The sequence below is a fragment of the Toxorhynchites rutilus genome, chromosome 2, assembly GCF_029784135.1.
Source record: "Toxorhynchites rutilus septentrionalis strain SRP chromosome 2, ASM2978413v1, whole genome shotgun sequence".
Taxonomy (NCBI): Eukaryota; Metazoa; Arthropoda; class Insecta; order Diptera; family Culicidae; genus Toxorhynchites; species Toxorhynchites rutilus.
The window spans coordinates 252,702,732-252,726,881 of NC_073745.1; the positions used below are offsets into that span (position 1 = coordinate 252,702,732).

The window sequence follows — 24,150 nt, forward strand, 5'->3', positions numbered from 1 at the left end:
CTTTATTTACTTTAAATTTACTTATATTGATAAGATTATTTTTACTAAAATTTACACACTAGCGTTTTTTAACTTATTCACTAGTTCATCTTCAGCAAGTATTCTACACTGTCCTCATTGATATTTTTGTTATATTTCATATACCATTCAATTCTATTTTTGTGACTTAGTCAAATGGAACTGTCTCTTATTTCTTTTTAAAATATTTGCCCTTATGCAAAAACCTTTGACACTTTTTTGTGATGAGAATGTTTTACAAAATATATAGCTGTCCTCGTCATGACATTACATTCCCCTTCCTAGTTCCAATCATGAATAACCCGATGCACTCACAGTTATCGGAATTACGCTAATGATCAGCATTCACCTGTTGTATTTCATAATAATAGTCGCGAGTTCACCAGCGACATTCCATTTATGGGTCCACTCGTTTAATTGCAATATTAATTTAATTCTGTCGTTTGTGTCATATCACAATAAATGATACGCTAGCGGAACTAAGCATAAATAAGTTTCAGAGATGCTGAAAATTATATTTGAATAAAACTATTTTACTTTCCGGCAAAATTCATAAAAAAATCCGAATTAAAACAAAGTGTCTAATAAAGAAGAAGAAAAACGTCTCACAAGCCATAGAATATCGCTTCATCTTCAACCAAAAGGTTCTCTGAAAATGGTCCGACACTGTAGTATAACGAATCTATGTCATTTGGGCAAATGCCAATTACTTCGGTTATCGATTAGAATGTATTTATTGCTGTTCGTCGTGAACATTCTCATTGGAATCGGAAGCAGCGTTCGATTTGTTACTGCTGGATGTCGCCACCACAGCAGCATGACCCCCTTTCACGGCGGCCGCATAGGTAGTGCCAGCTAGTTGTGGAGACGCTGTTGGAACACCAATCGGTAGAGATTCTACAGGGAAAAAAAGCGTTTCACAAACTGTTTCTTCTAGAAGGGTGATATAAAAATTCAAGGGAGGAGACGGACGGTGGGTTGTGCAGGGGTCAAATGAATCTGTGTGGGTGGGTGATATACTTAAGCTTTTACCTGGCCGTGGGGCAGGATTCACTGGCTCTACGCATCGGAGATCATGTTTTTTAATCAAGTGACACTCGCCACCCTCCAGGGGCAACTGGTACACATACAGATAGCCATCCTGTGATGCCACTAGCAGTCTGCAAGAAAAAAAACAATAGTAAAATATAACAAATCTGAATAATTTATTAGGTGTATATAGAGACGAATGAACCTGAAAAAAGTTTAAAGTCTCTATAATTCAAGACCTTCCTTCCTTAGGCATACCGGTAGGTTTCTTCGGTTTTACAACAGTTGACGTAACTTGATTATTATTCCAGTGAATCAAATATCAGACATTCGTTGGAAAGCTACTGCCATTGTGCGTCTTTTCAGTATATGTTAAAAAAATTGAAGCGTAAACAACATAGTTTTTTTTGCCACTTTGAATTTGTCGAATTTCGTACCAACGAGAGTGTTTTTGCTGGGAGTGTTACTCCATTTCTTCAATATGAAGAAAAAAGCTGCGGAAAGTCATCGCATATTGGTGGAAGTTTATGGTGACCATGCTCCAACTGAGCGAACGTGACAGACGTGGTTTGCACGTTTTTTGACGTAGGACAACGTCTAACCTTTCAATATAGGGGCCCATTTCAATATTTCGGTGTTCAGTATTTGAACGCTAATACCTCCTCATTTAATGAATGGATTTTGGTTCCAAATACACACATTGATAGGAAAATATCCTCAGCAATTGTTTATATGCTACACATTACGAGTTTTCAGCTCATATAAAGTTCAAATTGAGGAAAAATGGGAAGAAAGAATTCCCTACTTTCCCATAAATTTTGTCTGCGCTCCCGCAGCAAACAGCTATTCATTACAAGCAACCACGGGTACGGGCGAACCGTATGGACAAGGTGAAGGAGGGAGACAAAAAAATCTAGGAGGTTGTGTTCAAGACACGACCGCATTGTTGACGTAGAACTACGCTGTGGCTAAATTCAAGTCGCTTGTTTGTAACGGATATTATTTTATAATGCTACGAAAAGTTTGAAATAACCATTCTACCAGTTTGATCGCCCTGAAATTTTTTTTGATTGTAGAACCATTTGATGATAATTGTTTGATGATTCATTCTTGTGCTCGCAGAACAATACATGCTCGAGATAAGCGCAGCTGTCATCCTCAGTCGAGAAAGTTTTGCTACTGGCAAGCGAAACCAAATCACATACAAAATTTCAGAACGACATTTACTTTCTTGGTGACTAAAGAAACGAAATAAACTCTATCTGTTAATCTCAACAACCTTGAAAAAACAGAAAGTGGGTTATATCTATGGTATAACCGCAATGGTGACGTAGGACTATCGTTGATTAAGTGATTTCCACATTTTCCACGATAATGGAAGCCCACCAGTGGTTTATGCTAACTCGATAACCATCTGTTAATAGCACTTGATTGAAACATATTTGGTCACAGTGTTACATGGATAGAAAACATTCAAATAAACTCTTTCACATGAATGTATTTTTAAATTCCCAGAGGAACTGGCAGATTATTTTCAGTAACGATTAGATATTTCCACATTTTCCTCAATACTGGAAGCCCACCAGTGGTTAATGCTAATTCAATAACCACCTGTTAATAGCACTTGATTGAAAAATATTTGGTCACAGTGTTACATGGATAGAAAACATCAAAATAAACTCTTTCACATGAATGTAATTTTAAATTCCCAGAGGAACTGGCAGATTATTTTCCGGATCTTTCTCGATGCTGAATGGCATCCAAACGGAAAGAATTCCGTGCGTGTATGTGTGTGTGTAGCGGCTGCTTCGATGGTCACCTTCTCTTCTCCTGAAGGATCGGCTTCTCTGTGCTCCCTCACAGTTTCAAACAAACTGCTCGCGTTTCAGGGCAGATCTCGATCCTTCGCCGTCCAGCATCCTCAGCAACGATGTTGTCTTGTCGATGTCCTCACGAAAAATGAATGCGTCTCACCACCAGAATATCGCTTAAGTATGCTTTTTGTGCGTGATTGAATCGAGAGAAGGCGTGGTTTACGATGGCAATTTGGAAGGCAAACTAGAGGGGAATGAACTCTCTGAGCTCGGAACTTTCGGCGACTGAGCAATAATCGATTGCGGGCGCATACAATATTGGAGACGGAAATATCCTACTGATGGGGAAGAATAATCTTCAGAAGCCATCCTGTTAATTGCGATTGATTGAAAAATCACAAAACCAAATGTATTTGGTCACAGTGTTACATGGATAGAAAACATTAAAATAAACTCTTTCACATGAATGTATTTTTAAATTCCCAGAGGAACTGGCAGATTATTTTCAGTAACGATTAGATATTTCCACATTTTCCTCGATACTGGAAGCCCACCAGTGGTTTATGCTAACTCGATAACCATCTGTTAAGGTGAAGGTGGAAGCTAGCCACAATGGCGCTCATTTCTTTCATCTCCCTCCCTCACCCCTCGCCCGAAAATCAATAATTTTGCGAAACAGTGTGAAGAAAATGATCGTTTTCGCACACTTCCCATGAAGTAATATCAACCAAACTCTAATCGATTACTCACAAGATATTAAATTTTCACCTGCTGTCGCACTGTATAGTGAAAAACGTCGGAAAACTCGAGCAAGTGCTCTGAAAGTTAAATTTTCATTTTTCAATCTTCGGTAATGATTTTGTTTGTATTGGTGAAAGCATCGTTATTTTTTCGACACTGATGCCAGACAACATCATCGAAACAGCTATCAAAACCACTCAATAAAATGTTATTCCTGAGTTATAGCGGTTCATGTTATGAAAATCAATAGGATAAAATTGTGTTGATATCAATACAATCATTATTTTTACGTTTAATGGGTATATAATGTAAGTTTTAGCAACTTTAACATAGGGTAAAAAAATTGTATTGCAGAGCTCGGAACATGCCACGGCTCCCTATGCTTTCGAAAACAATAAACGGAAAAGTATTACATTCAATCTAAATGTCTCGGCCAACGAAGAGAAAGGTTAAGGCTCTCCAACGTGAATATGTGAAAACAATACGACCAACGAAGGAAAAAAATTGAGGAATTATCAGCATCGATACTATGCGGAAGAACTTGTTAATATCAAAAGAGCCCCAATTCGCATGTGTTATAAATTTGCTCATGTTACGCTCGCGTATAATCAGAATTTTACTTCATATTCAAATGCACCTTCCATATATATTTATGTTTGCAATCGTTCATCGGAACATATCGTTCATACATTTATCTTCAGTATTGAATTGTTATTTTTTTCAAATGTATTCAAAGACTCGTGTCAATGAAGCGCCACACAGTCTGATAAGTGAATTGATCTATTTACATGTGCTTTGCTCTTCTCTCACAAACACTATTACCCCATTTTTACACGTGGGTTTACCTATACTACTACAATGGCTAGCTTCCACCTTCACCTTAATAGCACTTGATTGAAACATATTTGGTCACAGTGTTACATGGATAGAAAACATTCAAATAAACTCTTTCACATGAATGTATTTTTAAATTCCCAGAGGAACTGGCAGATTATTTTCCGGATCTTTCTCGATGCTGAATGGCATCCAAACGGAAAGAATTCCGCGCGTGTATGTGTGTGTGTGTGTAGCGGCTGCTTCGAGATCTTCCCGGGGAACCGTTTGTGGCATCACTCTCTTCCTGATGGATTCATGTCTGGCCTAAGGTGCACCAACAGGCTCTTAGTGACACCGTTCATCAGCGCTTTCATGATAAACGAAGAGCTTCGCCACAACAGCGACAACATGCTCCAATCGCTGTTCAATTAGAACTGAGTGGATTTTCGAGCGGCGCTCGCTTATATACCGATTGGTGATTTCAATAGCCTGTTTTGAAAGCAATTTTACTATTATTGAAACAAGTTTTTGGATCAAAAAATAACAAGTATAGAACGCGTAGACATTTTATCTTTCGAATGAAGTGTTTATCATACCATTTCGTTCAGTTGTTTAGGAGCTATTAACGCTCAAAATCTCGGTCTCCGGCGTAACGCTTTCGTTTTCGAAACTTTGATTTTACACCCCGGTATAGAAATGAAAGATGTAGTCCTACGTCAAAAGTAGCACTGCTTCATTATGATCAAGATTAGCGCAAATGCAATCCTAGTTGAAAGCAGTTTTGCTACTGGCACGCGAACCCAAATAACTTAATAACTTAATATAACTTATTGAATAACTTGGTATTCCCCAAATATTTTTTTTGGTGCACAACCTGAACACCTGCTCCACCATAGCGTCAGCTTAATGCATTGAGGACAGAAAACAAACAATGTTAACTGCTTGGAAAAAGGCTGAATATTTGTCTCAGCAGAGATTCATTACTAATACCCTAGCATAAATATTTCCCTCCCGCTATCTCCCCTCCTTGTTAATGTTTATCATTGCGACTGCATAATTTGCAACACCAAACAATCGTCAATCATAGCATAAAAAAATTAAGCGATGGTTGCATCGTTACAGGGCCAATGCACACGAGAGCAGATACAAATGGAGTTTCAGCGTAGCGAAGATGCACTATATTTTACGTACGGGTTAAGAAGCACGCACGTACGCACACAAATATCCATATATCGATGGCTTGAAGCAACTAAATATACACACACGCATCTCCGTCCTGCGCTCTGTTCATATTGCCAGTCTAGATTACCTTAGCTGTTATCTTTTATAGAGAGAATTTTTCTACCGTCATGCGAGTTTTTCTATCGTCCAGTTCATTCGTCTCTAACCTTCAAAAAGGTCCTTGGAAAACTTTACTTCATCTATCATATTACTCCTCCACTCCCATTGCCTTGAGAAAGGCATTCGATCCCTCGCCGTCCAGCTCGCCCAGCAACGATGTTATTCAGTCGATTTCCTCACGAAGAATGAAAGTTTGTCTGACTGACTGATGATGAATTAGAGAGGTTTTAAACTTTTCAGTTCATTCGCTTCTTAAAAGTTTGCTTCAGCGAGATCCACTGTTTATACTCTAGGCAAATATTCCCCTTCGTTCTTCTTCTTTGCCTTTGTTCACGGAGACTTTAAATCTTACGATTTCCCCTTCGATGCTCGTCGATAAGTTGCTCGTTATTGACAGCTATGTTCGGGAAAGCACACAAATGTATGAGGAAATGGGAATGCTTCCAATTTTCATCAATTTAAACCATATACAGACTATGGGATTGTAATGTATAGCATATCAAACAAATCTTAGGGAATTTCCGATTCGTTTGGTATGTAAACCGCCAAAATCCGTTCGCGACAAAAATAGTTATTAAAGTTAACTTTATTTCATAAAAACGTGACCTGTTTTCTGATTTGGCACCCTTAATGAAAGACGTAGTTCTACGTCAAAAAGATATCATAAATAAATATAGGCGGTCGCTACAAGGTTAACTATATGGCTGTATAAAGTGAGCTATAGTGGGGCTTGGCCACATTCTATCATCGGACGCCAAGCAGGAAAGACGCTATCTTGAAATTGATTTTCAGCATAAGGGATTGCTGCATTTGCGGGAGATGTATGCGGTGCGATACCGCAAGAGTGAGAGACAGGAGTTTCAATGGGATGTGGAGCAGGAGAGCCTATCGTGTTAAAAACGAAACGGTGGAAGCGTCGCGCCGGGTGAATGAGTGGCTAATCGCGCTCGATTTGATAGAATGCTGGAGTTTTCAAACGGTTTTATTTAGTTGTGACATATTTGTATGTTTGTATGTAACATGTTTTACTATAGCGCTGTACCACTTTAATTGAAATTTGACCCCTTTCCTGTTGTCCGGTTGATCTGAAATTTGGAATACACCTTTATCTCTGCAATCATTATAAAACAGCATATTTCATGATCTTGAAAATCCAAGATGGCGATCGCTACAAAATGGCGGATTACATATTTTTTCAAAGCCCCATCAATATGGGTATGAAATGAAAAGGATGACTAGTAAAACACAGTTATTTATGAAAAATGCAAATCCAAGATGGCCGCCACCGCAAGATGGCGCCATATATATTTTTTTCACAACCCCATCAATATGGGTATCAAATGAAGGACTTTACTAGTAGAACACAGTTATTCATGAGGAGTGCAAAGCCCAATTATATCACGGTACCAGACGGTGAATTCCTATTTCAATATGCTTGCCATCAAGTATGTGTTCGTTGACGGCTGAACAATAATCCCTGCATCATTTGCACCGCACGACATTTGCACGACAAACTTTGATTCTTTCGTATTTGAATCTAAACATTTGAGTGTTTGCTGAGTGCTGAGGTTTTATTTTATCCTTTTATTTGACGTAGGACTACGTCTAACCGGAAGATATAGGGGGTGAAATGGAAATCTAGGCACTGAACAAGTAGGAAAAAATGCAAGATTTGGAACGCTTATAACTCGAGCATTTCTCAATAGATCGCAAAGGTTTTTGCATCAATTGATAGGAAATATATCTACGCATCTATCATAACGAATAACATTTAATTTTTCTTGAGATAAATAATTGAATAATTGTGAAATATCAAGCATTGTCAAAATGCACTATGTGCCCATTTTTTATTGGTCCATTTTGTGCTCCTCAAATCGTACCGACCAAAACGGGCAACCAGAGCAGCAGCGAAATAGAATGAAGCACGATTGGAAAGGAAAAAGAAAAAAAAATGAACGAAACATTGGTCGCAGTCTCACACATGCGTAATTCTCGAGCCAGCCAGTCAGCTTAAAAATCCCCGCTCCGCTGCCGTAACGATCATTCTCATCGAAACCGTACACCACATCGGTTCGCATCACAACACATCAACAAACCAACTCAAGCACCCATGTCTGGACATGGTAAAGGAGGAAAAGTGAAGGGAAAGACAAAATCCCGCTCGAACCGTGTTGGTCTGGAGTTCTCCGCAAGGGTAGCTAGGCCTAGCGCGTTAGTACCAGTGCACCAGTCCACCTAGTCGGCGTTATATAGTTTCGGCCGCCGAAGTGATCGAGTTGGCTGGTAAAGCTGCTCGCGACGATAAGAAAACCCGCATTCGGAACAGAACACATTCGGTTCGGTGGACATCAAGACAACAGGCAGTTGCAGCGAGTGACGAGTGGCAAACGCAATCGCAAAACGACATCAGGTAGCAGAAGAAAAAAAGTTTGTTCTTTATACAAAATGCTTTGGTGGCAAATCCAGAACAAGGCTGCATCGAGGGCGTTCGAAATAGTTTTTTTTCAAAGCCACGAGTAATAAGTTTTATAAATTGGAACCATTCCATAAAACAAGGCGCTTTTCAGGGCCATTAAACCTTCCAAAAAAGAGTTTAGGAAATACAGTTCAATGCTTTCTAAAACATTATCCAAAATAATAATAAAACACAAATTGATTTTTTCATAATTTGTTTGCCAGGATCTGATGAGTATGTGTATTTGGCAGTTGTTCTGAGCTTATTGATAGTTGGGGACTTTCCTGATTATTCAATTTTCACCAATTCTTAAATTGTTTCCCGATTGAAAGTACAGTAATACAATTAGTTCGACATTTAGCTAATTGGACGGACATGTAATGCGACTTATTTAGTTGGACATTTTTGTAAACATAGAGATCCAAATTATGACCCCACATTGAAAGTCGACACTGTACCACTGTCATCGCAAATGTTCAATTACAGGTTAAAATCGCCTCCAATGCGACACTGAGTGGCGCTTCGGCACGTCGCATTGAATGTAATTTACTGTACAACATGTCACAAAGCTGAATGGGAAGAAATTTTCCAACTGTGAAAGCTGTGGCGAGTGGCAAACGCAATCGCTAAACAGAAAGGTTTAGCCGAACAAGATGGGGATATCGAGTGATAACAAAACAATAAACTCTTTAGATTGAAGATAATTTTGTGATCCTGAAAAGGACCCTTTTTAGCCTGCATGTGAATCCAACGAGCGAACAAATCGTAATGAATGTATTTTTCTTTCTTTCTTTCTTTGTTTTTAAGAGGATTTAAACTTTGAAGTTCATTCGCCTCTAGCCCAGTGGAGAGCCACAATAAAACCAGCCCAGAGGGGACTGTCGAAAGGGAAACCAAAAAACGCAAAAACACAACGCCAAAGGTTCTTTTCAGAACCACCAACATGTTCATAAAGAGTAAACAGTACACTCATCCATTTTTCAGGTAGATAGGTAGGTATTCACGTAGGAGAAGAAAATAAAACAATATATTTAAAATATATATTTAACAAGAGCTGTCCCCTTTGTATAGTCCTACGTCACTCCGGTTATGTCACCGACATTACCCACCCGTCTTTTTTTTCTGTAATTTTGTACATGAAAATTTGATCATTTTGGGATCTGTGCTCCATGATATTCGAATAATGGACACCCCTTGGTGTAGTCCTACATTTCTCCGGTTATGTCCCCGACATTACCCACCAGTCCTTTTTAATAATTTTAATTATTTTTACAGGCTCAGTTACATAAATTTAAAGGAGCCGAATTCTGAACTTAACATATTAACTATATCTATATATCTATAAACAATTTTCCTCAATTCTATTGTTAATATGGTAGAAAACCGATTAATCGCAGTTGACTCAAGTTTAGAAGGATGACATATTTTTATTAGGAAAAGGATGGGATATAAGGAGATTGTAAGAAAGTTGTTGATCACACTCAATTCTTAAACCTATCTTATATCTATTACGTATTTACATTTCAACTTATTCTATTGTTAGTAAGAACAGAACCGATTGCTCGCGAAGGAAGAAAAGGAGGGGATAAGGGTATAAGGACAATCACACACGAAGATCGATAGCTTTAAGGAAAACATATATTTGGGACATGTAATCAAGGTCTAACCGAGCCAGCACATCTCTCACCGGCACATTGGGTTGCCTTCCTCGGGACCGAAGGGAGTTTTTTAAATTCGATCTGGCGACAAGATACGCCTCGCACGACCAAACAATGTGTTCGATGTCGTGATAACCTTAGCCACAAACGCAGAGATTGCTGCTGGCAAGATTGAAGCGGAAGAGTAGTGCATCTAACGAACAGTGATTGGACATGAGTTGGGAGAAGGTGTGCATAAATTCCCGACTCAAGTCCAGACTTTTTAACCAGAACAGACTGAACAGACTTTTGAGACTAGAGTGAATCCACCGGCCCAATTCATCCAATTCATTCATTCCATTTGCGCTGCCAGTTAGCGATGGTGTTTTTACGGACTAAAGAATAAAATTCATTGAAGGCGATTTGACGCTAATAAATATCGCATTCAATTGCACATACCTTTGCTCAGACAAAGGTAATGACATAACAGCGTCTGGTTGAAGCATTCAAAATTTCTCGTATTCTCTCAAGGAAGTACGGCGAGTGCTTTTCCAGCCTCACTGAACGGATAGCTTCGACAGAGCTAAGACTATCCGTTACAATGTAATAGTGTTCAACAGGTCGTGAGGCGACTAGCAAATCATTCTCTTTGTGCAATTTTCGGTGATTCGAGCTTTAAATAGTCAATAACGACGCCGACCATGTCCTTACAGTCAACAGGAGAAGGGAAGGAATGTTAGTATGATATTCGGCGCCCAAAGGCCAGAATGGTCGCCTCTATAGCGTGGTTCCCTAGCGTTTATCATGGAAGGGATAGTTGTTAGAGGAAATGGTTAAGAATAATCAGGATTCACTGCGGTAAGTGATGTGATTCTAAAAACGTGACAACATTCCTTTCCACTTTGACGCACAAAACCCACAAATAACCACCGAAACCCGTAATAACAAGACGATCGTGAAAGCGCACGACCATTGCGACCCGTTGTATAATTCGCACTCGGTGTGTTTTAGCAGCTGATTAAAAACAGAAACTGCCATACTCCATCACCAAGAGAATACAGTTCAGACTCGATTATGTGATTCGATTATATACAATTCTGGACTCTATATACAGTTTGGAAAAAAATATTTTCTAATTTTTTTTATACTTATTATTTCAAGAAGAAATGTAACCTTACAACGTTGAGGTAAAGTTTAACTGGCTATTACATGTGCAGTGGGGTAAAAATTTAATTTTTGAAGATTTTGCTTGAATTTTTACCTGGAATTGTTTATATCGATATTGCAGCCAAATTAGGAAAGATAGAAGTTGGACGTCAAAGAACAAATTGTAGAGCGGTTAAAGAACTTCATTTTAATTGATAGAAACAATCTAGCTTAATATAATTTTTTAGGATAAAATAAATAATAACATATTAAAAATAATTAACTTTTAAATTTTACACTTCCAAAGTGTTATTAAAATCCACTAATTTAGTTGTTCCACTACTGTATCCTGTACTAAATTTTCTCATCTTTCAAATGAAAGCATTGGAATCGTCTTCCGTAGCGTAGAGACAACACAGTCCGAAACAAAAAAAAAAGTTCTATAACTCTGTCATTGTTGAAATTCGAACATATGCGTAGGATTTTTTTTATCAAATATGATCGTCTATCACCTTCTGAGATAATCTGGATAAATTAATTTTTTTCATGTGAGAAAGGTGTTTTCTGACTTTAAGGCTTTCTGACTTAAAATCAAATTCCTCTTTTGTTTTCGAAAAAAACTCTTTTATTTTCAAAATACATGCAAAAAATTTTTTTTTGACTCGATTATATACAGGATTTGATTATATATAGTGAAAAGAAATCAAAAACTGTATATATTCGAGTCCGCGCTGTAGTTGTTCGATACAACATTATAAGATCTTCGGGATGGGCTCCCAACCAGGTGCCGGTAATTATTCGGAGAAAGTTTATTCTTTGTTGACATTTTTTACTCAGATACCTAATATGGGCCCCCAAGTACATTTGGAGTCGAACCAGACCCCAAGATACTTGAATGACATAGCATAAGTGATCGGTTTACCCAAAAGTTGAAGCTTTGGTTTTGCTGGTCTGTGCTTCCAAGAAAAGACGACCATCTATGTTTTCTCTGTGGAGAACTCAATCCCTAGACCAATGACCCAGGTAGATGAATTATTCAAAGCATCTTGTAATAGTTCTTGCAGGTCGGATTCGTTTGATCCTACGACGGACATCACTCCATTTTCTGTAAGTTGTCTTAGGCTGCAATTTTGTGTAAGGCCATTGTCAATGTCGCTTACGTAGAAGTTGTACAAAAGAGCGGGTTTTCCGGGTTTTTGAATAGCTATAACTCGTACTTGTCTCCAATCATCTGGAACAATATTATGTTCCACGAACTTATTGAATAAATTCAACAAGCGATGTTTCGCCACATCAGAGAGGTTTTGCAACTCCATTCTCAACTCAATTCGATTCGATCCTGGAGCAGCCATCGACAACTAGGAATCAAGATCGCACCTATCTTGTGGTATATCTCGAACAATTTTTTGCACAGAAACTGAATCGGGACAAACCTTCCGTGCAAACTTAAAAATCCATCGATGTGAATATTTTTCGCTTTCATTCGTTGAAGAGCGATTTCTCATGTCTCGACCCACTTTCCATATTTTTCTCATTGACGTTTCTCGTGACAAACCTCCCACGAAATTTCGCCAATAAGTACGTTTTTTCCCTTTGATCAAATTTCTAATTTGATTTTCAATGGCTTAATACGTTCGAAAATTGTCAATGGTTCCACGTTTCCGAAAAGCTTTAAATGCATTCAACTTTTCTACATAAAGCTTGGAACACTGGCTATTCCACCATAGATTGGGAGGCCTATGACGAGTAGTTGAACCTAGGATGAGTTTCGTTTGAGCGCGAAATGCGCTGTCATAAATCAAACGAGAAAGGAAGTTATACTCCTCCAATGGAGGTAAACCATCTGTGGAATTGATGGCTAGAGCAATCGCGTCCGCATATTTTTTCCAGTCAATATACCTTGTGATGTCATATGCCATGTTTATAGTTCCTGGAGAATTCGACCCATTGGTGATGGAAATTTTGATTAGCAAGTGATCACTATCGTTGGGATCCTTGCAATCTAGCGATAGTGAATTCAAGCAAAGCAAAAAGTCAAGAGCACTTGGGTTAGCAGGAGGTTTAGGTACACGTGTTGTTTCCTCAGTGTTCAAAACGGTCATATTGTCATATTGTTCAAAACGGTCATATTGAAGCTGTTACAAAGGTCATATATCAAAGATGAACGGTTGTCGTCTTACAGTTCCCCCCAGGCGGTTTTGTGAGAGTTGAAGTCTCCCAAGATCAACCGTTGCTCAGAAGAAGTGAGCACATGTCAGCAAGCTGTTTCTGGTTAACTGTAACTTTCGGAGGCCAATACAAGCTTCGATCCCTCCAATGACAGTCAACTTCGATCCACAATGTCAGTCAACTTTATAAATCCCGATTGGGAAGTTGAATGTGACAGAAAAACAGGGACAGTTGGGGTTTTTGATGTCCCCTCTAGTTCTGGGTCATTCGAAGGTGAACTATTCCCACGGAAGCCAGGAGGAACCTGATTTAGCTTGTCCGCTGCACTCGATTTTTTAGGCAAACTAACAGGGGGTATCACCGAAAGGACTTGTCGTTGAACTTTGGGAGTGGTCACACTTTTGCACCGGGAATTCTCTTGGAAAATAAACGGTGTGTCCCCGTTAGCTCTATCCGCTTCTATTTCGTCAACTGGCAGCGAATTGTATGTTGGTAATGGTTGATGTTGTTGAGCCAGTGGAGAAGCACCCTTTATAATTTCCGCAAAAGTGCGCTATGAGAGTTCCTCCAAAGAGCGCTTCTGTTTATCCCAGCGACTCTTATAAGTTTCACAAGCTGAGAGCACGTGTGGGCAAGGATGCAAAATTTCGAAAGAACATGTTGAAATCGAAAAGCAATTTTTATCAGCGCAAAATATCTCCACCGACACTCTTCACTTCTTTCTATCGCGGTGCCGCGGTGCCTATGACTGCTGGCTCACCATCACGTTTGTTTTGATATAGTTTTCGTTTCATCGACTGAAATATCAGTTCATTCTAGATGTCAGTGAATGCTCATGCCAAAAATATCATCTTTCATTGGGTCCTGATGAAATTTTCGTTGGTCATACACCCATAAACTCAGCACTAGAATGTGCCGTTGCCCATCGATGTGTGTGCAATAAGCGGCACAAAAATGGGACCGGGGCTAGAAACATACCAGGAAAACATACACACGAACACGCGTTTAAACGTCTGACGCGATGTCAGTGAGATGATATTTCTCTGAATGGAATTTTGCTCCCTTCCACTGTTCCACTGATCGAAGATGCATATGAATATTTCGGGTGTTCATTCTCAGTGAGACAGTGAAACGAATGAGTGTGGGGAATAATGCAAAATCAAATGTTCCACGTGACGGAGTGTGGGTTGCACGTAATTAAGTTCGGTTTATTTGTCATGAACTGCAGGGGCATTAGTGATTGAATTTGATGTTGTCTCAATATCTTGCGCTATCAGTAAAATGAGTGTTAGATTTTGCTACTCTGCGTGTGGGGATCCCCCACAATATGGACACTTATGCTCAGTCACATTGCAGGATTTCCCCACATGTTGCTCTCCGCAAGTGGCACAGCGCTCCAACTAACTTGCATTTGTTGCAAGTCATGGGCTTTGGCAAGAAGAGCCGCCATGTTTGAAGATCTCTCACACTCTGCCATAGTTTATACGGATGATAATTATAATATTTTAAAATAATTTCTATAACCTAATAAAATAATAATAACGACATTAACATTGATACAAAGTACTTGGTAGTCAACCACCAATGCAACTAATCAGAAAATGACTGCTCATCAATTGGTTGGTCACAGGCACAGCTGTGATCAGGGCTTTGCATAATCATAGTCAACTGAGGATAGTCAGCTGACTTATTAACTGACTATATCCACAGTCAGTTAGTAATGACTTTTGGCTTTCTCACGCAGTTTCTCCACCAAAACGACTGAACATTTCGGAACATGAACAGTCGGGCGTTTAGTCGCTATCTCCCTCTACCGACTCGACTATATCATTTCATTCTTCCCAGTCAAATTGTTCTCATTGCATTTTGAAGTGACTTCCCCCAAAATGAATTCGTTCCTCTCTTTCTCTCACCCATGTACATACGCATGCATCGATGTTTGAGTTCAACGTGGTTTGACATACGCTACAGGTGAGCTAAATTCTTTTGTATCGTACACGAAAAATACCTTCACGTGTAAAATAACGTGCAGTGTGTGTGCGCTATTTTGCACGCCTAATACTAACTAATCCTAACGCGAGGACCTTTATAGCATACTTGATAAATGTCTAAGTTCGTTGGTTTGTGTTCACGATGGGTAGACAATAAACCGTCCATTAATGTGGTAACTTCTTTTTTGCACCAGAAATCATGTTTTCGTTCCTCTTTATATGGACGAAAAAATAAGATTGTGTACGCGGGTATGAATTAGTGTCAGGAGGAAATGGAAGAGTGGATTGAAGTCAGTTGAATGAAGAGGCAGATTTGTATTCATTAGTCGAGTCAGTTAAAAATAACCACAGACTGGACTAGTTCACCAGTCATCCTCGCTAGTCAACGCTAGTCAATTCATTTTCTAGCCAAGTCACTTTTTATTGGCGGCGACTACCGAAGCAGTTCTAGTCAAAATGAAGCTACTGAGAGTAGACTCGGTCCTCATATTTCACCTTCGTAGATTTCGGGCCCTGGCTGTGATAATGAATCGAACAATCACGCTTCGGTACACACTAAATGCACACACCAATGCAGATGAACTAGAAACTTCTCGATCGGTTGAACACGTGATCGACGCTCGCCGCAATTGAAATTGTGTATCCCACACACGCACTGGTTTGCACGGTAATTGGTAATTTTGTCATGGAAGACTAAGAACGTTCCGGACCGCCAAGAAGATGGAGAGTTGGAGGCTTTACTCGATCAAGATCCGTCACAAACACAACAATAACTTGCTGATACACTTGGAGTAGCTCAGCAAACCATATCCGATCGTTTAAAAGCAATAGGAATGATCCGAAAGATAGGACATTGGGTGCCGTATGAATTGAAGCCACTAGACGTCGAACGCCGTTTTTTCACGTGCGAACAACTACTCCAACGACATAAAAGATAGGGTTTTTTTTTGCATCGAATCGTTACTGGCGATGAAAAGTGGGTCCATTACTACAATTCTAAACGTCGGGCAACGTATGGATACCCCGGCCATGCATCACATTGACGACCGCGAGGAGTAGTCACGACCAGAAGGTTATGCTGTCTATTTGGTGGAACAAGCTGGGTGTGGTGTACTATGAGCTGCTAAAACCGAATGAAACCATTACGGGGGTCCTCTACCGACGACAAATGATGCGTTTGAGCCGTGCACTGAAGGAAAAACTACCACATTACGAGCAAAGACACGATAAAGTTATTTTGCAGCACGACAATGCTCGGCCGCGTGTTGCGAAACCGGTTAAAACATACTTGTAAATGCTGAAATGGGAGGTCATATTCCACCCGCCGTATTCTCCAGAGATTGCTCCGTCCGATTACTACCTTTTTTGATCGATGCAACATGACCTGGTTGACCAGCACTTCTCCAATTGAAGTCAAACGAAGTCAAAAATTGGATCGATTCGTGGTTAGCCGAATATTTCCGCAAAGGAATCCGCGAATAACCAGAAAGATGTGAAAAATTGTAACTAGTGATGTGCAATTTTTTGAATATTAAGTTTGTAACCATTTTTGCAGAATAAAGCATGATTTTTTGAAAAAAAAAACCAAGAAACTTACCGGTACTCCCATTATATAATTTCTTTATCTTACCTCAATACTTTCTGGATTACATTGATGACACAGGAATGTCTTAACCCAGCGACCGGAAGCGAAGCAGCGGCGAACGCTCTACCCTGCGTGAACACATCTGTGACCTGCGTTGGTAACGCCAGTGGTAAGTAGCTCGACATCGCCCTGCTGAGGTAGCCCATCCAGTGGTCCTTGCTCGGATCATCGTTTGCCTCCGGAGAGCTGCGTTCCAGCTTGAAAACGTGAACCGTTTCCGTGTTCGAGCTACAGCACAGATATTTGGAGCAGGTACTGAACGCTAGCGAAGCAATCGTTACGCATCGTTTCACACCACGGCGGAATTCGAACAGCTTGGAACCATCGTTGACGGAGAATACCCGGATAACAGTCCCCTTTTCGCTAGCGGTCGCTACCTCGGTGCCCTTTTGGCTGAACGCAATCGCCGCAAGGGGGGAATCATGCGCAGGAATCATAGTCTTGGCGTGCAAATTGACCGCATCGAAAATCTGCACTTCGCCTACCGTTGCACTGCCCGGGTAAGCCAGGTAGCAATGGTCCGAATCAGACGCCAAAGCGCACAATCCAGCGAAATTCGGTGGGGTGTCCCGGATCGTGTGCACAACCTTCATATCGCGAATGTTATGAATGTAAAGGCTTTCCTCCAAACAGACCACCAGCCGGGATCGGTTCAATTTGACGGCCAGAATCGTGTTCGAGTATGAATAGTTGCAAATTTCCGTTCCTTTCTTGAAGTGACATACCTGAGGGTCAGACAACATAAGCTTTGTAAGTTTCAATTTGAAGTCATATGATGCACAATTTACCTTGAGCTTTCTCGGGGCATTCAAAGAAACTACCGCCACCAGCGAGCTGCCGAAAAGGCGTTCCACCAGAACGATCTCTTCCTTGGCGCTGTGATAAATTAGGTCCAGATTAGCATCAACCGAGTTCAGCGAGAATAAACTATAGCCATTTCTCGATCCAACTGCAAGGGACCTGAAAAAGAGAATTGGCTGGTGTTGATTATTCCTAACTGGATGTGAAATTTGTGCATTCATTGCAGTAGAACTAATTTCGCAGTTGCTCATCATTATGCTTTCTGTCCTGAGAGAACATAGAAAACCCATTATGTTTTTTTTTCATCTTATTTCTTCTGAAATAGTGCCAATCGACAAACCCGCAATTTTTTTTACAAGTCGAAAGTCGAGATGACTTCTTGGGTGTTCTGAAACGTTATCCGGCTATTTAAGTTTTGGGAAATCAACAAAAGTCCTATAGCCTCATATTCAGTGGCTGGTGAGAATGATTTTCGTTGAATGTTCGCCAAAAATTACAAACGAACATGACTGTACAAACCGATGAATTGATGTGGTACAAAACTAGTGAGTTTTCAGCCCACGAATCTGGCAGTTCTCGATGGGAAATGTCGCACAAATGCATCAAGACATTAACAAATCTTCTATCACTGTTCGCTGCCCTTACATGCCACAGCATGGAGGCGGAAACATCATAATGTGGGGGTGCTTCTCCTGGTACAGGGTTGACCCCCTGTACTGAGTTGATAAAATCATGGATCAGTACCTCTACGTCAATTCCTAAGGGATGTTATGCTGCCACACGCCGAGTGAGAGATGCCCCTGAAATGACAGTTCATGCAGGATAACGATCCGAAGCACACCGCCAAGGCCGTTGAAAAGTGGGTCCAGGATAACGAAGTCGACGTCATAGAGTGGCCAGCGCTGTCACCGTATCTAAACCCTATAGAGAACCTTTGGGAAATCGTAAAAAGGTCGGTGCATACGGAGAAGTCCAAGAATAAGCAGCAACTATGGGATAAGATCCAAGCTTGTTGGTACGTCATCCCGGTCACCATGTGCCAGAAGCTGGTGGGATCCATGCCGAACCGGGTGCGTGAAGTAATGCGTAATAAAGATTACACCACCAAGTAGTAACCTTAGAAGCTTTTCAAGGTATGATTTTTTTTTGTTTTTATTTTTTTACCATGAATTTCAGAACCGGTCTTCATTTTTGTCGCGTCATTTTATACCTCAATATGCTTAAAACGCATTTTTTTAATGAATGACTATTGTTTTAGTGTTATAATGTTATAAATTTCTTCGAACAAAGCAAATAAACTATTATAAATAGACTAAAGCACTGGATTGGAACACTTTTCTCGAAGTTTTGTCACTTTCTTTTTTAGCTTGAGCAGTGGCCTTAACGTTTTACCGACACTGTATTACTACTTATTTAATTAAACTATTCAATCAAATTCAATGATAATTCCATCAAAATCATCGAAGGCAATCAAATAAACAAATACTTCTAGCATAGATGTAAGAAGGCCTTGCAATATTCTAGCAGACCGGTCGAGCTCGCCCCTGCTCGGAAGTTGTTCCTGATACCGTTCACAACGAGAACAGTTGGGAACCTCCAGTCGTTCGCACCAAACCAGGATTGGCAAAACACCAGGGGGAGGTTGGAAATCGCCCCCCGTTGCAGGATCGTGTTGCTAATGGCAGTCAGGTGGGTCTCCCCCGTACCGCTGGTTTTCTACAAAAAAACTGGCAGTCCTGGAGGTTTTCCAAACAGAGGTGCCAGAGTTTGTGTGCGCTTGTCTCCAGCCGAACACGTCAGTTCGAGGCCATAGGTGAGACGGCTGCTGAAGATAGCTTTGGCCACCCGTAGCCGGATCTTTCTGTTGTTGCTCCGGTGCGGTTTGGAGATTCAGATTCAACAGATTCAACCGGGTGGCACAGTTCTTTTTAAGTTCCTCGAAATAGTGGAGGAAGCTAAGTTTTTGGTCAACCAACAGTCCGAGGATCTTTAGCGTTTTTCGGCGAGGGATGTTGTTTTTGTATAGCTGAACCCTGGAGTTAGGACCCTGATGTCTGCCGCTGCATATCACCATATGACCGCTCTTCTGCGCTGGAAGTCTAAATTCTCTCTCGGCCTTCCACCGGCCTGTAACATTGATAGCTGCCTATATACTCATGCATGGAATCCTATGGGTGTCACCCATTGCCATCAGAAGAATGCCGTTCGCGTAGGCAAACACGAAGACTCCCCCAGGCAGAACCTAGAACAGGCTATTCATGGCGACAAGAAAGAGAGTGACGGCAAGAACAGAACCTTGAGGTACTTCTGTTTCCTCGTGGAAGACTCGGGAGTTTATGTTACCAATTTTGACCTCAAAGATTCGGCGTGTGGCGAAGTTCTTGATGAAGTGCAGTAATTGACCGTCTACCCCTCAATCTGCCAGAGTTTTCAGCACTAACGGGATCCATGTTCTGTTGTATGCCTTTTCCAGGTGCAACGCTACTATTTCCATGTGCTGACGGTTTCAGTTACGACAGCATATTTAGGGCTTTGTTATTTCGAAGCCCAATAGATCGCTCATGTGCTGGTCGATCAAATAAACAAAACACTTTTTCGTTCTTAATATTCTGTAATTAGGTCATTGGTGATGCGATGACCTCCGCTTTTGCCCAGTTCGTCATCTCGACCGAAGTCTTGGTTCACGTCATCCAATAGCATAACTTCAAGTGATTTTACAGATTCTGCATTCTGTACGACAGTGCCACGGATCAGCCGTTGGTCACTTCAAAGGATTTCAGCCCTTTAAGATAGGCCGTGATGTAGTTTGGAATTGAGAGAGTAATCATCTTCTGGAATGCTATCCTCGAACGGTGTCTTGATGATGTTTTTGGTCAGATACTGCTCCAAAGCAAAGATCTTTAGCTTTGATGCTGTTCTTTATTCCACATTGGACAGAAATAGCAGAAACTTTATGCTGTTCTTCATGCCACTCAAGTCTTTGACATGCCGAAACAAAGTTGATTCCGGTATGACGTAAAACCGTACCGATTCCCCTTGCGTCATAGATTGTCCTCGCACAACAACGCTGCAGCAACAGATAGACCATAATGGACAAAAAGTGCGGTCCACGAGTGGAAATAAGTCGATACTTACCTTTGTCCCGACTTGCCCCGTTATATGCGTTTCAGCTTACCACGGTCGAAGCAAAGCAAGGGATAAGTGAAAAAATAGAAAATCTGAATGCTTAATATTACCCTCGAAGATTCCTCAACTGAAATCCATTTAGTCATCATCCACCAACTAGCTGATGTGTAAGAAATTATAAATCACAGGAAATGTGTTTTGGGACGGATTAAGTTGCCTTAAAAAAAATCAATCTTACGAACGATCAAAAACAAACCATGTCATGGAACGCTTTAATCTTCCGGTTATGGCCGTCAGTTTGTGTATTTAGTGGTATCAGGAAAAGAATAATCATGGCGAATTAAAAGTTCCGGCAATAGTTACTTCTTTTTCGCCTTCAATTTTTTCCTTTTATGATTGTTTTGTTTTGTTGCTCTATATGTACTTCTACGTGCGGCAAATAATCGATGTCATTCGCGAAGTTGTGGAAGAGATCTTTGACATTTTGAAAAGGATGCAGTGAGATTTGGATTCATCATAAACACTACCGGAACAAAGTACATGGCGGATAGCAAAAATCCTAGCTGTAGATATTACCGTGGTTATCGACGGGATAATATCGCTATTGAATAGTCATTGAATTTTTGTTTTAATTATTTATATTCGTAAGTTCTCATTCTCTGTCTCAAAATGCAAAAATCTACAGCTAAGACTTAGGGCCTGATCACTATTAGTCAAGAAGTGGCAATCAAATACCTATTGCCGACATTGCGATGAAAGAGAAAATATGTTCAAATATGCAGAATTGGATAACCTGACCGAACCCCGTGACTTTCGACGGAAATTGACACAATGGTTATTAAAATGATATTAGTTAAAAACATCTCAAAGCCATGGAACAGATTGAGAATCAGGAAAATTGGATACTGTAATAGTTTTACGGTTCCTAATGCCAATATTTCATTATGTGTTTAAACCGAAGTAAAACAACAGATTGAATAGATCTCTTCTAAAATCGGACAGCTCTAAAAGTGTAGTGAAAACGAGCTACGGACTGCGTGACCAAGTGATCTACATCTCTCGTGTGAATTTTTCGCATCCTTCCTCCTACACATTTTGGTAACTATTTTCAGTCAGCTGCGAACCTTATCAACTCGCCGCCCATGGTTGTATATAATTCAGTGGGTGTAGGTTCTTATCAACAATAATCTGAATATGAGCCTTTATCTTACGACAATATTTATAAATCAACCGCAAAAACTGAATGGATAACTAGTTTAACGCAACAATCATTTATTTGCCACGGTTTCCTCATCGAAGTCACTATAGCTTTTAAGCCGATGTCCGAGTGTTACCTTCAAAACATATTGCTCAATAAAAGTAAACCAGAAGACTTATAGCGATCAACAGCACTATCAGATCCTTGCACTCTTTACAAGCTTCATTAGAAATAAACGAATGTGAAAGCCTATATATGACACAATGGTACAAGAGATACTTACGAGCAATCCTGGTTGAAGTTTACAAAGAATCCACCTGTTTCGACATCAGCACGTGACGCGAGATTCATTCTGACGTCCTTCCTAAGGGGTTCCGAGAAGTTATGACCGTTATCGTTTTTATGTCGATAAGCTATTGACGGTCACTTGTTATCGGAAAACTGTACTGCTGAGCCAACAGGCTTGCTGATTCTGAAATAAGTCAAAACTGTGTTATTTTGATTGCATTCTTTATACGCTCACAGACTGTTTATTCATTGCAAGTTCCGACAAATTAAACATAAAACTCGAAAGGAATAATAATAAGTGTGGGGCATCGATCCATGGAATAATAAAATGATTTTTTCGCATATGTTAGTCATTTATTCATTTTGGCAACGTAGTATCAAATGTCGTTGCAAGATATCCTCCACTCCAATGCTATCTCCATAAAACTCGTCTGGGAAGAAGGCTATACAGAACAAGAAAAATGGGAAAGTAATAAATAGTTTTAAATTGTTTGTTTCTTTTTTGTAAAGCATTATGGAAAAAACAGAGTAACGATAACATATTGATTTTATCAAATTTTTTTCCGAAATAAGCACTACAGTACTCGTTCGGCAACTGAGCGAGAAAGGAAGCCCAGTTATCAACATTCGCTTGTTAATTGAGCCGGCATAAAATTGATGAAATTTTCAATTAATTTTTTGATTCTAGTTGATCGTGAAAATGCATTGAGTGCGACAAGTATAATATATAATTTGGGGAAATTATGTTTCTGTAATTTCATCAATGTTTTTGCCATGCGAAAAAAATGTCCATTTTGATAACATCTCAAATTACATTCGAATGCCCCCCTCACAGCAAATCTTCAAATTGAATATGACGTCAATTGTTTGCGAATTGCTGTTTTCAAACTGGGCCATGCTCCAGTTAACGATTCCCAGTGCTAAAGCAGTCCATTTATCGAACGATTACTGTAATTATTTGGATGATATGTGTTTTGTTGATATGATCAACAATCATGAAATCAGTCGAAGCTGAAACAAACATGTCCCTCTCTACGGAACGATGATTATTTGAGCAGGTAAAAATCATTTTAAAGACTCGTATTTTTTCTCTAACAATTGATACATAAAAGGATGTGTTGTAGAGACCGAAAGAAGCAAAATAAAAACAACTCCTATTTTGAATCTTCTATTGAATGATAACTAATTCTTTGATAGTACGATGGTTATATTTTGAAAAACAATCCCGAAATATGCACTAACTACTTACACACGATGGTACACTAGATTTGTTGATATGATCAACTATTTCAAAATCAGGGTCTCACTTGCGTTGGGTAAAGATAAACAGCTGATGAAATTAGCGTGCCTCAAAATGGTTCCTTTGTATATGGACAGGATGAGTCCACCACCTTAGGACGAATTGCTTCGGTGCAGAACTGTAATTGTCTTAAACTCAGTATCAACTTTAGTCCTTGATACACTTTTTATTGTTCTATCACTGTTTCCTGCTCGCGATTTGTAAAATTTTCAAACCGAGATCTTTTTGCGACGATAGAAATACTAGCCGTCCGATCTTTTGCGATGCGATGTTTGTGTTTGCCTTCTTGTTGTGTTCTCTCACTCTTCTTTGTTTGCTTTCCCGTGAAGAGTTGAGATGACAGCTGTCGTACTAGAGAGTATTCGACTGGGAAACATACCTGCGAGTTTTGGTACTCAGAAAAAAAAAATAGTAAGTTTATTCGACCAAGCTGGCGGGATGTTGAAATTTGTATTTTGTTATACGCAGTGCAAACCGCTTGTTTAAGATCATCAACACTCCCATACTGCCCAAACTATCAAAATCTCATCTCCAAATATACACGAGTCGAAATATAACGTGATGGTTAATCACATTGAGCTCACTATTTCAGGTGATCTTCTCTCATTAATATGGATTCATTGCTCTATACTGGA

The 24,150-nt window shown here is 39.9% G+C and overlaps 1 protein-coding gene across 2 annotated transcripts; it reads right to left on the bottom strand.

The window, feature by feature from the left end:
- Positions 1-23,827, bottom strand: LOC129769355 (WD repeat domain phosphoinositide-interacting protein 2). 2 transcript variants are annotated; one of them, XM_055771576.1, is made up of 6 exons: positions 23,523-23,827; positions 22,211-22,399; positions 17,591-17,762; positions 16,788-17,527; positions 1,051-1,178; positions 1-915 (listed from the first exon to the last, which is right to left on the bottom strand). In XM_055771576.1, exons 2-6 carry the CDS (start codon positions 22,276-22,278, stop codon positions 752-754), a joined length of 1,272 nt encoding a protein of 423 aa, XP_055627551.1. In that variant the 5' UTR covers positions 22,279-22,399; positions 23,523-23,827; the 3' UTR covers positions 1-751. The 2 variants fall into 2 exon arrangements, with proteins under 2 accessions (XP_055627551.1, XP_055627550.1); XM_055771575.1 differs by having other exon boundaries at positions 23,465-23,827.
- Between the last annotated feature and the right edge of the window lie 323 nt (positions 23,828-24,150).